Below are 15278 nucleotides of genomic sequence, written 5' to 3'. Positions count from 1 at the left end.
CAGATATTGATATGCAAGATTTTGTCAAAAATCAATATTAAATCATGAAAATACCTTCATATTAGAGGATTTATTCCATATTTTTATTCTAGGCATGAATGGTGACAACACAGATTCCCAGAAGCTGAACAAGATCATATCTGAAATACAGGCTTTACAAGAGGTGGTGGCTCGGTTTAGACAACTACGGTTAGATGCCACTGAATTTGCCTGTCTAAAATGCATCGTCACTTTCAAAGCTGGTAAGCAGACACAAACTGCTGTCTCTTCTCCTTCCCTCGTTTTGCCACCTCACTAATTCAGCCACCTCCAAGTTCAGAATGACTCTTGCAAAAAGAGATGATGGTTTTCAAGGGAATTGATGCTCTTAGTCTGGCTCCATTTTTGATAGCCATGGGGACCTGCATGTTCTCCTGCTGCCCATCCACTTCCAGAGAGTGCTTTCCCCATCTGCATTTCCTGTGATGCCTATCATAGTTTCCTGGTCTTCATTTCTAGTTCCTACACACAGTGGTTCTGAACTGAGAAGTTTCCGGAATGCTGCCGCCATCGCAGCTCTTCAGGATGAGGCTCAGCTAACTCTCAACAGCTATATCCATACCAGGTGACCCTTGTTTGCCTTGAAAGTGTACTTAAGAAAATTGCTTCCATTGTGAATATGTGAGCAGGCAGTAAAGAGCAAGTTGAAACACTGTGATTAATTATATTGTCTCCAGCCAGTTAATTTAGTTAGAATCTATGTCCTCACCTATTTTGAAGGATGGGTGAGAGGAGCAAATCAAATTAGATTATCAAAGTGAAAGGGCTACCAGCCACCCAGCAGCTGTCCTGGATAAACAAGTTGATCCATCAAAATAGTTGAACAGGGGGAGGGTGTAGCTCAGTGGTAGAGTGCACATTTAGCATGCACAAGATCCTGAGTTCTAATCCCCAGTACCTCCATTAAATAAACAAACAAACCTAATTACCTCCCCCGCCAGAACAAGCCCCACAAAATAATTGAACACATTTAGGTGAATGGACCCAGATATGGACACGGTAAAAAATGAAGGTTAAAGTGTTATATAGGCTGATATATTAGAGAGTGGTCACATGATCCTCTAAAAAAGACAGGTGCCTTTCTTTGGATGCCGATCCCATAGAGGACCAGAGAACTTTCTAAAGACGTTACCTTTAACCCCATCATAACTGCTGTCTGGCTTTGGTGACTGGTATCTTTTGAGCTGTTCTGGGTCATAGCATCCACCAGGTTACTTCTGGCCAAGCATGGCTCACTGACAGAGACTGTTCTTGGCTATTTATAGAAACTCTCAGTTACTGGGGTTCCAGCAGTGCTCCTCGTAACCCACCAAATGGACAAATCCACCAAGAGGTGTAGACCTTCTGCTTCCATTTTCAGATGAAAAAAGCAAGGCTTTTAAAGAGCAGTGGAACCTACCAGGTGTTGATTTAGTCAAGACTTTGCTGAGTACTCACTTTGTGCAGGGCTCCTGGTGAGCACTGTGGGACATGAGAAAGGACAAGACACTGCCACTTATCATTGTAGGAAGTAGGCAGAAGTGTTACTCCAACTCAGACCAGGGGAAAGAAAAAGCAAAGTGGGGAGTGAGAGAGATAAATTCTAGTTGGAGGGGCTGAGAAAAAAAATCTGGAAAGTCTGGTGGATACAGAAGAAGATATGTAAGCTGGTCCTTGAATGGTAGGGCTCCAGCAGGGTGGGGTGGCCAAGAGGAGCCAGAAGAGGGGCTGGTAGAGGTGCCTTGGGAGGTGCCAGAGAGGAAAGTAAGGAGAGTCTGAGAGAGCTTAACATCCCAGGAGCTACTTCTAGGGCTACCTGAGAGAGTTAAACCACAAATTAATAGAAGTCTCTTTTAAAGAAACTACAAGTGTACTACTTCTCCCTCACCCTCAAAACATGAGGTTATTCATGGAAGGAATACATCTGCTTTGACATGAACTTTTTATTTCATGATGTCAGTTACAGCTATAATTTAGTATTAATGTCAAGAGTCATACATGTGACAAAACTGACTATGCCTTACTTCTTAGCTCCTTCAAATTAATGAACATTATTCTGTAGCACTTTACTGTCAAGAAAAATAGTATCTGAAATTGAAATGAAAAGTTAACATTGCAAACTGAGCTAATTGTGCATTAATTGTCAAAACTGCAAACTGAGCTAATTGTTACAGCGCTATAAGTGATTTCTCTATCTAGGACATCAGAAGAAGGCTAGAAATTGGCATTTCACACAAACTACATCTTATAACCAAAGAGCACATACACGAATCTGTGACAAAACACTTACACCTGAAGAGAAAATTTTCTTATGTATGCTGATGGATGAGTCAGGGGCATAGATATTCTACAAAATAATTTTGAGTAGTCAGAGAGTCTCTCTGTCTCTGTCTCTGTCTCTGTCTCTGTCTCTGTCTCTCTCTCTCTCTCTCTCTCACACACACACACACACACACTGTTATGTTTCTGAGTAGTACAATACTCCACATATAATAAACAATTTGCATTGAGTGACTAACCAGCCCCTTCCTAACTAGGGAATTAAAGAATTGGGTGAGTAGGGGAGTAGATAATCTACTCACAGAAAATAAAGAGTTAATTATCTATGGAGTCTCCAAAATCCACCCTTTCTGAAAGTAACTATTTCCCACGGTGAGAAATTTCAGCATGCTGGGTGGGTGCTGCAGACATGGTGGGGGCTTGTGTGCCACTGCTTCCCACCCACTGCAGGGAGCTTCTCTGCCTGCCTTTGGAGGGAAACAGAGCTATTGAAGAGTGTAGGTAGCCAAGGCGAAAGGGAGACATGGGTCATGGGATTGCTTTCCAAGAAACATAGGAGATGCTTTCAGCAAGGAGAGCAAGTGGTGGGATTTAAGTATTTTTTAAAATGTAGAGGATCTCCACCATGTCCATACCACATTATTAAATTTGGCCTGGTGGTCCCTGTCCGTGGGTGGTCGTGAAGCTGGGTAGTGAAAGAGCCAAATGAGGTCTTCAGAGGCCCAGAATGAATTATCAACTTAGTATCAGGTTGAAGAGAAGGAGTCTCTTGTGCCCAGAGCTAAGAGACAAGTATGAAAGTTGCTCGCCTGGACTCTATTGGGCAGTTAAACTCAATGTTCAGCTAGCTCAATGTTCTTAATTCCTGTGTAGGAATTTGTATATCTGTCAGTTTCTAGAACCTATGGCCATGGGTTGAACCTGGCTGAGTTACAGATAAGTGTCCCCGAAGCTCAGTCTTTAGGGTGGTTTGTGTCACTGGAAAGAGCCCTCCTGGTGGACTGTATTGATACCTGTTCCAAGCTGTTGATTGAAGAAGCATCAGGGCTGCAGTGAGGACGTCGCTTATATGCGTTGAAAGGCAGCAGAAAATTGAGCTTGCACATCTGAGCACAGATGTATGTTGGACATCAAGAGGGGAAATTGTTCAGCAATTTCTCACATCTTTAATTATATGCCAATTTCATTGACATGAAAGTTGGGTGGCACTGCCACCCAACAGAACTTAATCTTTAATTTGCAGCGTAATAAGGGTGGAATTATTCCTGAGAGTGACTAAGTATAGTGATTGAATAATAATTTGGAGAATTGCTTAGAAAAAGAATCCATTTTATTTGAGAGAAATAGTCTGGTGAGAATCAGAAAATGTGGATATTGTTACTAGTTTTATCATCAATACCATTGGCTGGTTTCTACACTGGCAACCTTAAGTTTATTATTTGGCCTAAACTTAGTACCATGCTTTTTAAAATTATTTTTTCTCCAAACAACATGCAACCCCTTTGCTATGTAGAGACAGTCACCGTGCTTTTGGCAGCATTGTTATGGTCTCCATGCCTCGATTATTCCATCTGTGAAACAGGGACAGTAGTGCCTCGTTAGGACTCTGTTGCAGGGATAGTATGTTGTTAAACAGGCCTGATCAGGAAATCATGCTGAAGATGGTGTGTGTTCAAGGGTGAGATATTAACCCTGTTAGTAATGGATCTTACCTTGCTTTCATGGCCTCTCCTATTCCAGATATCCCACTCAACCCTGTCGCTTTGGAAAACTCCTGTTACTTTTGCCAGCTTTACGTTCCATTAGTCCATCAACCATAGAAGAAGTGTTTTTCAAAAAAACCATTGGCAACGTACCAATTACAAGACTGCTTTCAGATATGTACAAATCCAGTGATATCTAAGCTCTTCAAGTCCCCACTTTCCAAGATGGGACAGTATCTGATGAACTTCTACCCTTGGAGAACAAGTCTCAACTAACAAACCCTTCAGGAAGCATAAACCTGGAAATGTGTAGCCTTCAAGAAAAAAATGTCAATGGACACAAAACAGTTCCAGTAGCTTTGACCTGCTGCTTCACCCAGGATAGGGTGGCCCAGGAGGGAAGGGAGTGTGACAGGATGGCCTGAGCAGGAACTCACTGCTGCCATGCCCTGGGAAGAGGGCCGAACTGGGGGTTGCCACAGGCGATGCCATTCTGCCTCTTACCTGGAAGATTGGGCTGAAATATCAAAAGTTGAATTGCAGGTAGAACTTTCTTTTCCCTTTTAGCATATAAAGTTGGGTACCGAATATAGCTCAGTGTATAACATCATACAGCAGCCTTCAGAACAACTATCTTATGTTGGAGAATTTATTTTAAAAATAATGGTTAGGTTTTAAATCAAAAGTTTTATCAAAATTTCCCCTTCTATTGTACTACATCATGAAGTGGCCTTCAGAACTGAGTTAATAAATGAAAGGTAGTTTATGCTGTGAGATTTTCTTTTTCTCTGTCTTCTTCCTTTCTCTTTCTTTCCTCCTCCTCCTCCTTCTCTTCCTCCTCTTCTTCTTCCTCCTCCTCCCCTTGTCCTTCTTCTTCTTAATACCATAGGCCAAGCAACCTTGTCAAAGAAATTGGTGGACGAAAATGAGATTCTCACCAGGACTTCACGTTGGATAACATCTCAAAAACAAAAGAGCTTTACTAAAAGAACACAAGTTGAGGGAGGAAGAATAAAAACAGCAAAACCAAATAAAGTGGAGATGAATAATGGAGTGAGGGAGACTGCTGTCCCGTTAACATAGTGCTGAAACCAAAGGCAATGGGGATGCAAGCTCGTGTTTCAGCAAGTCACACCAGACAGTAAATGAACAGAGACATGAGGCCAGAAGGAACTTCAAGGAGATGAATGCCAAAAGGCTTCTTGATTCATTGCTAACTGCCTGAGACTCTTCAATACCTTTCAGAAAACTGGTTTCTAGTAAAGCTTTGTACGCCTGCACGTGTGCACACATACACTTCGTCCTACACTATAAGCTGCTCCTTTGGTATGAATTTCTACTTATGGAAATGTAGAAACAAACATTTAAAAATAGCTGCTGTACTTTTCACATTTTGATTTATTAGATACTAGCACTGAGGGAAAATATTCAACACTTGGACTATCATAGGATGAGTAAAACTTTTCTTGTACAAAGTGAATTAACTTGATTTGTGAAGTTAAAATGTTGTACTCATTGTATTTACAAAGAATAAAAAGTATATTGAATTTAAATGAACTCTGCCTAATTTCTTAGCCTCCCTCCCTGGCTGATTCTCATCCACCAGATACAAGGTGGCGGTGGCAGCTGGTGTAAAAACTGAAGTTTGGAGCACTGCAGCCTGAAGAACTGAACCACAAAGGCAATTTCCTTTTTACAGTGAATCCCATTTGTAAAATGATGAATAAAGAAATAAAACATAAGATTCCATTCTCTGCAGCTCTCAAATGTAATTGCATCTGTTAGAAAAATTGCTGTGTGAGGAAGAAAGAGGCCGATTAACAGAGTCTTCATTCACTCACTCCTCTGTTTCTAATTCTCTTGCCAACATTTCAGTCCTGACCAGGAACTTGAAATTATTTAATGATCAAAAAAATAAAGTGTGGAGAACCATTTTGGTGAGTAAGATGTGGAAGGAGCAGTAGAAAGTGCATTCAAATGTTCTCAGAGAATCTCAGGGCACTGGTTCCACAGCCAGAGGCCAGTGATGGAAATCAGAGGTGCCCAAGGCCATGGGCTCCATGGGCTCCTTCTGGGCAGCATCTCCAGCAGGAGTCTAGGGCAGAGGCACTAGCAGCTCTTGGTTAAAATGACCTTGCACAGAGCATGTGTACCAGATCAATGTCATCCACTCCTTGTCTGCTGATTCTACCGAGAAGTTCATCTCAAAGGAATAGGTACTCGAAAATGTGTACAAGAATGTTCCTTGCAACACTGTTCATATTTAACAACCAAAATGTCCACCAGTGGAGAATAGATACATTGTGGTAAATACAGACAGTCTTACAATAGTTAAAGTGAATGGACTAGGGCTGACGTATCAACATAGGTGAATCTGAAATACGGTGTTAGGCAAGGGTGGGAAGTGAATCCCAGAGGGTAGATACAGCTTGGTATTTATATAAAGTTTTGTAACCTGCAGAACAATACTTGATCATGTTGATAGATATATAAATGTATAGCAAATGTTTAAAACAAATAAAAGTATGGTAAACACTAGCTGTATGATAGTGATTACCTTTGGGAATGGCTGGGATTGGTGAAGAGTACCAAGAAGACCCTCAAACGTTTCTGAACTAATTTAGTTTGTAAGACAAAAGAGAATTGGAAACAAATATGAGATCTATGACAAGATTTGGTAAAGATGAGCAATGGATCCAAGGCTGTGCAACCATGTATTAGTCAAGCTTTGCTTCAATAATGCTGAATAACAACTCCCGAGGTTCCAGCAACAAACTATATTTCTTGCTCACTGCACTGCCAGTCCCAGGAGTCTCACCTGGTCTGGGCTCCTCATTGCAGTTTGGGTTTAAGCGGACTCCAATTCCAGACTAGCAGCTTCCCTAAAGCAACTTTGCATGCAGAGTACAGAAGTGCAAGGGTCTGAGCCAAACCATGCAAACACACTTAAAGCTGCAGCTCTCTTCACATATGTTCACTTTCTACACATGGCCAAACTCAACCTCAGGGGAGAAGGGGAGTCATACTCCTTGCATGGAGGAGGGGGAAATCACTGACCTATAATAAAATCTATCACAGTCATAATCTACTTTAATCTATTTAAAATATTCTCAGTAAAGTTAAAAGGGAGTAAATTTCCTGTGACATGCCACAAAATACTGACTCCTACTTGAATTGCCATTGTCGGGGGCATCTACCATTACAAAGAAGAATCAAACCTGGCTTTTAACACTTGAAAAAAACCAGAATTAAAAACCCAATAGCAGTCTCTTCTGGAATTTTGAGATCTCTGCTCTGTACAGCCTGGATACTTTAAGAATCTCCTTGCTTGCGTGGATTTTAAGGCAGACACCCTCTATGGCTGGTGTTGTGGGGGAGGTGCCATAGTAGTCTTTGAATATACAAATTCCAGATATAAAATTTCAATATATGCAATTTGAATATACAAACAAGAGAAGATGAACCCAGCCAAGTGATTACTGCAGTTGAAAACCAGTCTTCAGTGATTCTCCTCTGACAAATGTTTTTTTCTAAATCTGGATGGGTCAATTTTCAAAAGCAGTATTTTACGTACTATGTCCATTAGGTATGGAGTCTTATATTTGTGTTTGAATTACTTTTAGTTGTTCTTTGATGCTAGGGAAGAGAAAGAATGGAGGATGAATTCAAAATTGAATTGAGATTCCCAAATTATTTCATTTATAGTTCAAGATTTTCATTCCTACTTAGGATCCCAAGAACTGAACCCATTGGCCAGAGACCTGCACTGTGATTGCTGTCCTTAATCATTTATATACAAATGAAAACCCTCTATGGAGGTCATTTTGTAATGTACAGAAATATCAAATCACTGTGTTGTGTACCTGGAGCTAACATAGTGTTGTAGGTCAGGTACACTTTAATTAAAAAAAAAAAAAAAAAGAGAAAGGACATATAATCACAGTATTCTAATACATTCTTCAGTGAACAATATTTATATTGCTATAGTGATGCAAACACTAATTATTGGTATAATTAAAAGCATGATAAAATTTGGGGGAGAGAATGAGGAAGGAGAGGTGGAGGTACTAAATCTTCACCTCATAATATTTATGAATTTTAGAATTTTTTTTTCTTTTTATTGTATTTATATGAGTTGATAGATGTTAACTAAACCTACTGTGGTAATTATTTCACAATATATGTAAATCAAACCATTGTGTTGTGTTGTGCAACTTATATAGTGATGTATGTCAATTATTTCTCAATAAAACTAGCGGGGAAACAAATAAGGTAGAGAACAGGAAAGAAAAGGAAGCCCTCAAGTTTTCTGCAAGTTGTCTGTATATGTGTGGCTCTCCCGGTGGTACATGTGACTCTACCTTATTTGCTTTACCATCTGCCTAGTACTCCATTTTATGGGTGGACTACAGTTTACCCAATAAATTCCTTATTGGTGGACTTGGGCTGCTTGCAGTTTTTCACTATAATAAATTAAACAACAAAGAACCATCCTTCTATTTACACTTCTGTGGACTTGTGGGGGTGTTTCTGTAGGATAAATTCTTAGAAGTGGCATTTCTGGGTCAAAAATTATATGCATTTTTAATTTTGATACATACAACCAAATGGCTCTGCAAAAGGGTTGTATCAATTTACACTCCTGCCAAGAGGGTATGAGAGAGCCCATTTCATTGCTCAGAATTTAAAAGGGCTTAATCAGACACATGCTTGATGAACACTTCAGAAGCTGTTAGAAAAATACAGAGAATACATATGTTTCAATTATGAATATGCTTTTGCTTGCAATGCTTACTGTACTGGTAAAGTAGGTCACACTTTGCACCCATGATTAGAACTTGGTTCCCCAAATTTTTCAATCCAGGCCACTTCAGTGAACTTTTGAGAGACCTCCATCATGACATGGGTGGATAAGTGAAAATATAGAAGGTGCTTAGCAGACACTCTGCTAAGAAGCTGCTCTAGGAATCTCAAGCCATTTATTTTACAATAACATTTTGTATAGTCGCTTATGGAAACTGAAGAATAATCACTCTAACTGAAGGAGAGCCCCAGTACCTTTATCACAAATGACATATGGCTTATTTTTAATGTAATCTATATTTTAAATTATGTTTTTAGATTTTTGAAGCTCATTTTGGAACATGAAGTGGCTTTTTATCCCTCCAAATATTGCTGATCTGCATATAGACCATTAGAGAGGGTCGTCAGAGCTTTCAGTCACTGCTGAGCTGGGCTTATCAGCAATGTGCAGAGAGCAGTCTCTCTGATGAAGAAACCAGGACATTGCCACATAGCCTGGGCAGCTTTCTGAAGTACCAACATGTTGCAGTGCTCTGCTGGGAAACTGTGAGTAGGGTCAAGTTCTGAGGAGGCCAAGATCATAGTTTTGATCCTCAGGGAAGCCAGGTGGCTTTATTCTGTCTGTGTTCCTAGTATCTCTAATGTCCATCAGTGGACAGGACACTGAGCAAGTGGCAGTGGAGGCCTGGGCTCTGCTGGAGAACAGCACCCAGCTCCTGTCCCACCAAGTGTCATCTAGGGCATCTTCTTTGCACTGGCCTAGCCACCAACCTAGTGGAAGGAGTGCTGGCCAAGGTGAAGAGGCTGGGGTTCTAGTTATGATTAATGTCAGTTAACCTTTCTGATCCTCAATGTTTTCATCTGTGCAAAGGAGCAGGAGCCTTAGTGGTGTCTAATTTCCTTTCTGTTTTCACCATTCCCATCATTCTCATCATTATCTTTAGGTGGAGCCAGGAGACCACCAGAAGAAATTCTTCTTGGTGGCAAGAGCTAATTAGATTGATCGAATTTCCACACATGCTCAACTTTGAATACTTGCCCGTCCAAATACTTTCAATTAGACAAGTCGTTCTCAATCTTGGCTGCACACAGAATTACTTGGGGAGATTTCAAAATGCTCGGTGCCCAAGCTGCATCCACACCAGAGCAATTACATCAGAATCTCTGAGGCAGGTCCCAGGCATCTGTATTTGATAGCTCCCTGATTATTCCAGTGTGGCTGTGTAGCTGAGGATGAGAGACAATGACATGGCCTTTGGTCAGGAGCCCTGGGACAGGGGTCATGTTCAGGCTTCAGGGTCATCTGGGCCTCTCATCCTTCGTGCCTGGTTGCTCGCCCCCTACTCACTGGTGACCTTTAAAAAAGTTAATTCTTTCCCCTCTCTCCTTCCTCTGGCCTGTCATTGAACTCACCCAGCTGATTGTGGCGCTTATGATTGAGAACCTCTTCTGACCGCTTCCCTTTCCCCAGAAATTAACGTGATCATTAAGGCTTATAATTTCCCTCACCAGTGCTATCAATCAAGGGACTGCGATACAGAGTTAAGAGTGCTTTTGTAATTGGCAGCAGCCTGTGATTCGGAGCAAAGCATCCAGAGGCTGTGGGGAGGCTGGAGGAGGGGAGAGCTGGTGTGCAGGGAAGAGCTGTGCCCTCTTGAACTGACTCCTCCAGCTCTTTGTGGTTGGCTCCCACAGGGGCCAGCCAACATCCAGCGTCATCAGCTCTGAATGCCAAGGGGAGGAAGCCAGTTCTTGCCAGCAGTGCTTCAGGCTACCCCTTACCCACTCTAAGCTCTGCAGTGGAAAGAAGCTCTCTTTAGGTGCTGAAGAGAGGAATAGGAAAGATCAGTTGATTCTTTATACACTGGGCAACTTGAGTCTTGTAGAGGAGGGGGCAGGGGGTCCAGATTATCTGTAGATCAGAAGTAAGGTTAAGGCTGTCAGGCCCAAGGGAGTGACACATTCTTCCCTAAACTGCTTGTTTCAGGAGTCCTTGGAACCCCATAAACAGCAGTTGAGCCTAGAGTAATGCACAGTCTGTGCCCTCTCTGGCATGCAGGAAGCTGAGTGGTCCTGGGACTACAGCTGTTTTCCCTCCTGAGGGGGTTGGGCTGGCTGATTCAGTTTCTAACACATAGAGTGCCTAGTGGAATATCACACATACATGGTAGGTGGATTATGGTCCAGAGGTGAAATGGCAGTTATTTTTATTTCAAATAAAACATTATAACAACATTAAAAATTACTTTCTTTTATTAGATAATAATATAGGAAAATCTGGAGGTGAAAAATTATCTATAATTCCACCTCCCTAACACAGCTATTTTTATGTTTGCCTATTTTTTCTACTTCTTACACATGTACCTATATATTTTAACATAGTTGTAATCATAATGGATGTATTTTCCATTCTTATGCTACTCTTACTATCACTAGCATTTTTTATTAGCATCTATGAAGCCTCAGAATTCTTTTTGGTATTTGCATAATAATTCTGATACTTGATGTGTGCCATAATTTCCCTCTCATTTACTGTTTTAGACAATCATTAACAAAAATTTTGACTAAATTCATGTTATATGGAATGGCATGCATAACACCTACTGATGGAGAATGTTAAAATGTAGTTTGTGGGTTCCCACCTCCTGAGATTGGGATTAAGCAAGTGTGAATTGTGGCCTGGGCATCTACATTCATCTACATTCTACAATCCAGATGCAGGTGGTCCCGGCTCCATAGGTTTAGGCTGGTGAGTGACATCTCCAAAGTCACACAGTTGCTTTGAACCCAGAGCTCAGGCTCTTTGCCCCGCTTCCATGACTGAAGTTTGGAGTCTACATAGAAGGCCAATCCCCTGCTTCTCAATATGGAATGTGTCTACTGAGTTAGTGCCTTTATTAGGAGCTTACTTTTCTCCTCACTCTGTCTCACTGAGGAAGAAAGACATCTCTGTGGGCTCTCATCTCCCAGCGCTTCTTTCCAGTGCTGCCCCCTCAGCAGTACTGGGTCCCCAAGACTTAACGTACCTGAGTGTTCCAAAGAAGGGGAGAGAGTCTGGCCAGTGGAGTCACATTTCTGCACAAGGAGTAGAGATCAGGGATGCGGAACACAGCCTTGAGGGATGCTCTGATGTCTTTAGGGGCCATCAACGATGGTGATTTGGTCACAGCTCTATCACAGAAACACTAAGAGAATTTGCTTTCATTTTGAGCTCTTCCAGTTACCACCAAGGTCAGGCCCAAGACTGGATTTAATGGCTCTTCAGAGTGTGGGTCACACTGGAGCTTCTTTCCCATCTAGCTTTTCATTGTATTCTCTGGGCACTGGCTCTCCTGGTGGCATCCAGGAGGTCAGCAAAAGTGAAACACAAGGTTTGGCCACTTCAAATTCTCTCTAGAATCAACCTAGTTCTCTCCTCTCCTCTCCACCTAAAAGCTAAATAGGAAGGGTTGCACATATTTGCCCTACTCCAACATTTTGTGAATGAGAGGTTTCTTTGAATTAGTAAATTTCTCTTTTAAAATGTAAATACCCACTAGTAGGGTTTAGCTATGTCTGCTGGAGCCTGAGCTCTGTGGACAGTGTCAATAAGTTCCTTAAAGTTTTTGGTGGAGTTTGATGAATGAGGAAAACCGGAAGGGGACTGGAGGGAAAAGGGAGGGTGATGTTGGCTCTTACAGTGTTTTTGCAGGTTGGCTGCATTTATTGACTTAAACGCCACAACACCTGTCAAGTGGTCCTCATCACACAGGTCTCTCTCTCAGAACACCCTCTTCTAGCCTTGGGGTGGCCATGGTTCCCCTAGTACCAGCCTCAGGGAGCTGCACTAGCTTTTGTGGTTTCTCCACAACTTTCCCTTATCTTTGTAGATAGCCCTTTTATTAAACTCTTCTCAATTCTACAATATGAGTGTTTTCTAGTGGAACTCTGATTGATATGAGTAAGTTTTTGTGTTTGCATGCTTTTCTGAGCATTTTGCCCTTGCCCTTGTCTGGCTGAGATACCATTTGGCTAAGAGAAATATTGGGATTTATTTAAAAAGGAATGAAAGAAGAAGAGGAGAAGGGGGAGGTGGAGGAGGAAGAGGAGGATTCTGCTTCTGGTCTGAAAAATAGGTTTAAACAACAATATAATAACATTACAGTTATTCTGGATTTTCTAAATCCTTTATTCTCTCCTTTTTCAAAGGTGGAAGCTGGAGAAGCAAGTTCACAGAGTTGGGTAGTGTTGAGAACATTCTGCTTTGGCCTAGACAATGAGGCCATGAGGCGTGCTGCTGCTTGATGGTTGAAGTAAAAGACAAGTTCCTTCCTGCTCTACTTCCTGAGGACGATGGAAGGAGGAAAACCAGGGTGAGAGTGAACCAGGCTCATGTGTATGTCCCCATTTCCAGATCTTTGACCTGGGGTGGGGGAGAGGCCTGGAAAAGTGAGGATAACTTCAAGGGAAGGAGGCCCTTTCTATCCCCAGACCATTTGGTGGATTCTGGAAATCACATCTTTATTCATGCAGTGCTTTCTACTTGAATGTTATTTGCACACACACCTTCAGTTCCCTGCTACACTGCAGAACCCAGGGCTGTGCACTGCACTTAGAAGGCAGTCAATGAGGATTTGTTGAATAAAGAGTAAGATGTGTTACTGCAGAGTATGTGGGGTCAGTTGTGCTGAGCAGATAGGCTCTATTAATCCCTTTGACAGGATCAAGACCAAAGCAATGAGGAGCTTAGGGACTTTCTCAAGTGTACTCAGTAAATTCTGTGGTCACCTCGAATCCTTTTTGGAATTACTGACTCTTGTGTTTTACACAAAGCCCTTCAGCATAACCCAATATCTGACATTTGTTCATGGATCTCTTTTTATACTGCACTATCCCAAAGCACCATACCTTATTTAAAAAAATTATCTCACCTGCAAGTGAAACTCAAGACACTGCTGAAGAAAGAAAATGATAGCAGTCCATTGTATAACACTGCCTCCATGTTTAGAAACATAAGCAGTCAACACTAGAGAGGATAAGGTCAGCAGCTGCCTTGCCCAAATAGCTGGAAATAGTATCTCTCTTCCAGAGAGCAAGGCAGCAGAGGAGTTAGCATGCCAACTTCACCTCCCACCTGAAAGAATACACCTACAATGAGGCATCTTCCCTGAAGGAAAAGGTTCCACAGTGAATTAGGCATTTTTTACAAAATGCTTGTGACAGTAAGTTGGTACACAACTTTTGCAAAAAACAATTTAGCACCTTGTAGCCCAAGCCAAAGATATTCTGGAGCTCTGGCTCAAAGAAAAACCTAAACATAGCAAGAGCTTTCTACATGGAGATGCTCACTATACTGCTACTTACCATATTTAAAAATTAGAAAAAACAAAAATGTCCAAAAATAGAATGTAGCACAAATACATTTATTTACCCTCCACATTCATTGTTATATCTGCAAGATTATGTAGACATATTAGTACATGAAAATGTATATAGAAAAAATGGTGGGACTATGGGCAAGTTATGTTTTCATCTATTTTCCAAACTATCAGGTGGTTTTATTACTTTTAATAGCTTGATGTATTTATATTTATGTTAGTGTTTTGTTACTTACATTTATTTTTATAGTTTAAAAATTTATTTAAAATTTCCAAAGCTGGAGCACCAGCTGATTTAGTCTTGACTATAGGGGATTTACAGGTGCTGGAGAGGCTGTGAAGATACATGCAGACTGGAAGGTAATGAGGTGCTGCCTTCTTGAGAATTCACAGGTAAATTCAGATAAAGTCTACCTGCCCCTGGTGTCTTGTTAATGCCTACAGGAAGAACAAGGGCATGGAAGCTGAAGAGAGGGCATCTGTGAACCGTGTGAGTGTGAACAGTGAGAGAAACAACAGTGAGAAACAGGAGGGAATATAGAGGTGGGCTGTCCCCTCCCATCACTTTACATTGGAGGCCCAGGCAGGTAAGTGACATCTCCAAGGTCACACAGTTGCTTTGAACCCAGAACTCAGGCTCTTTGCCCACCTTCCACAACTGAAGTTTGCAGTCTACATAGAAGGCCAATCCCCTGCTTCTCAATATGGAATGTGTCTACTGAGTTAGTGCCTTTATTAGGAGCTTACTTTTCTCCTCACTCCATATCACTGAGGAAGGAAGATATCTCTGTGGGCTCTCATCTCCCAGTGCTCCTCTCCAGTGCTGCCCCCTCAGCAGTACTGGGTCCCCAAGACTTAACGCACCTGAGTATTTCAAAGAAGGGAAGAGAGTCTGGCCAGTGAAGTCACATTTCTGCACAAGGAGTAGAGATCAAGGTTGGAAAACACGCTTTATTTTTTCAACAGATTGTTAGAAATCATGACTGCTCCCTTAAAGAACTGTTTTTTTTCTTTGGCCTTTTAAGCAAATTACTGTCCTATGTACAATATGGTTGAATCTTAAAATGTTATGTTGAGCAAAAGAATCAGACAAAAAAAGAGCACCTATGGCAGTGGG

General features: G+C 41.5%; 1 protein-coding gene across 2 annotated transcripts in view; it reads left to right on the top strand.

Annotated features, from left to right (window-relative positions):
- The window catches only part of NR2E1 (nuclear receptor subfamily 2 group E member 1), a 104598-nt gene extending 94563 nt beyond the window's left edge, over positions 1-10035 (top strand). For both annotated transcript variants that reach the window (XM_074368545.1, XM_074368544.1), the window contains 3 exons: positions 93-242; positions 499-604; positions 4039-10035. In XM_074368545.1, coding sequence (XP_074224646.1) covers positions 93-242; positions 499-604; positions 4039-4201 — 419 coding nt within the window. In that variant the 3' untranslated portion in view covers positions 4202-10035. The remainder of the gene's footprint in view (positions 1-92; positions 243-498; positions 605-4038) is intronic.
- The last annotated feature ends 5243 nt before the right edge of the window (positions 10036-15278 follow it).

The sequence above is a fragment of the Camelus bactrianus genome, chromosome 8 (genome assembly GCF_048773025.1).
Source record: "Camelus bactrianus isolate YW-2024 breed Bactrian camel chromosome 8, ASM4877302v1, whole genome shotgun sequence".
In the NCBI taxonomy this organism is placed as follows: domain Eukaryota; kingdom Metazoa; phylum Chordata; class Mammalia; order Artiodactyla; family Camelidae; genus Camelus; species Camelus bactrianus.
This window is presented reverse-complemented; position numbering and strand designations above follow the sequence as displayed.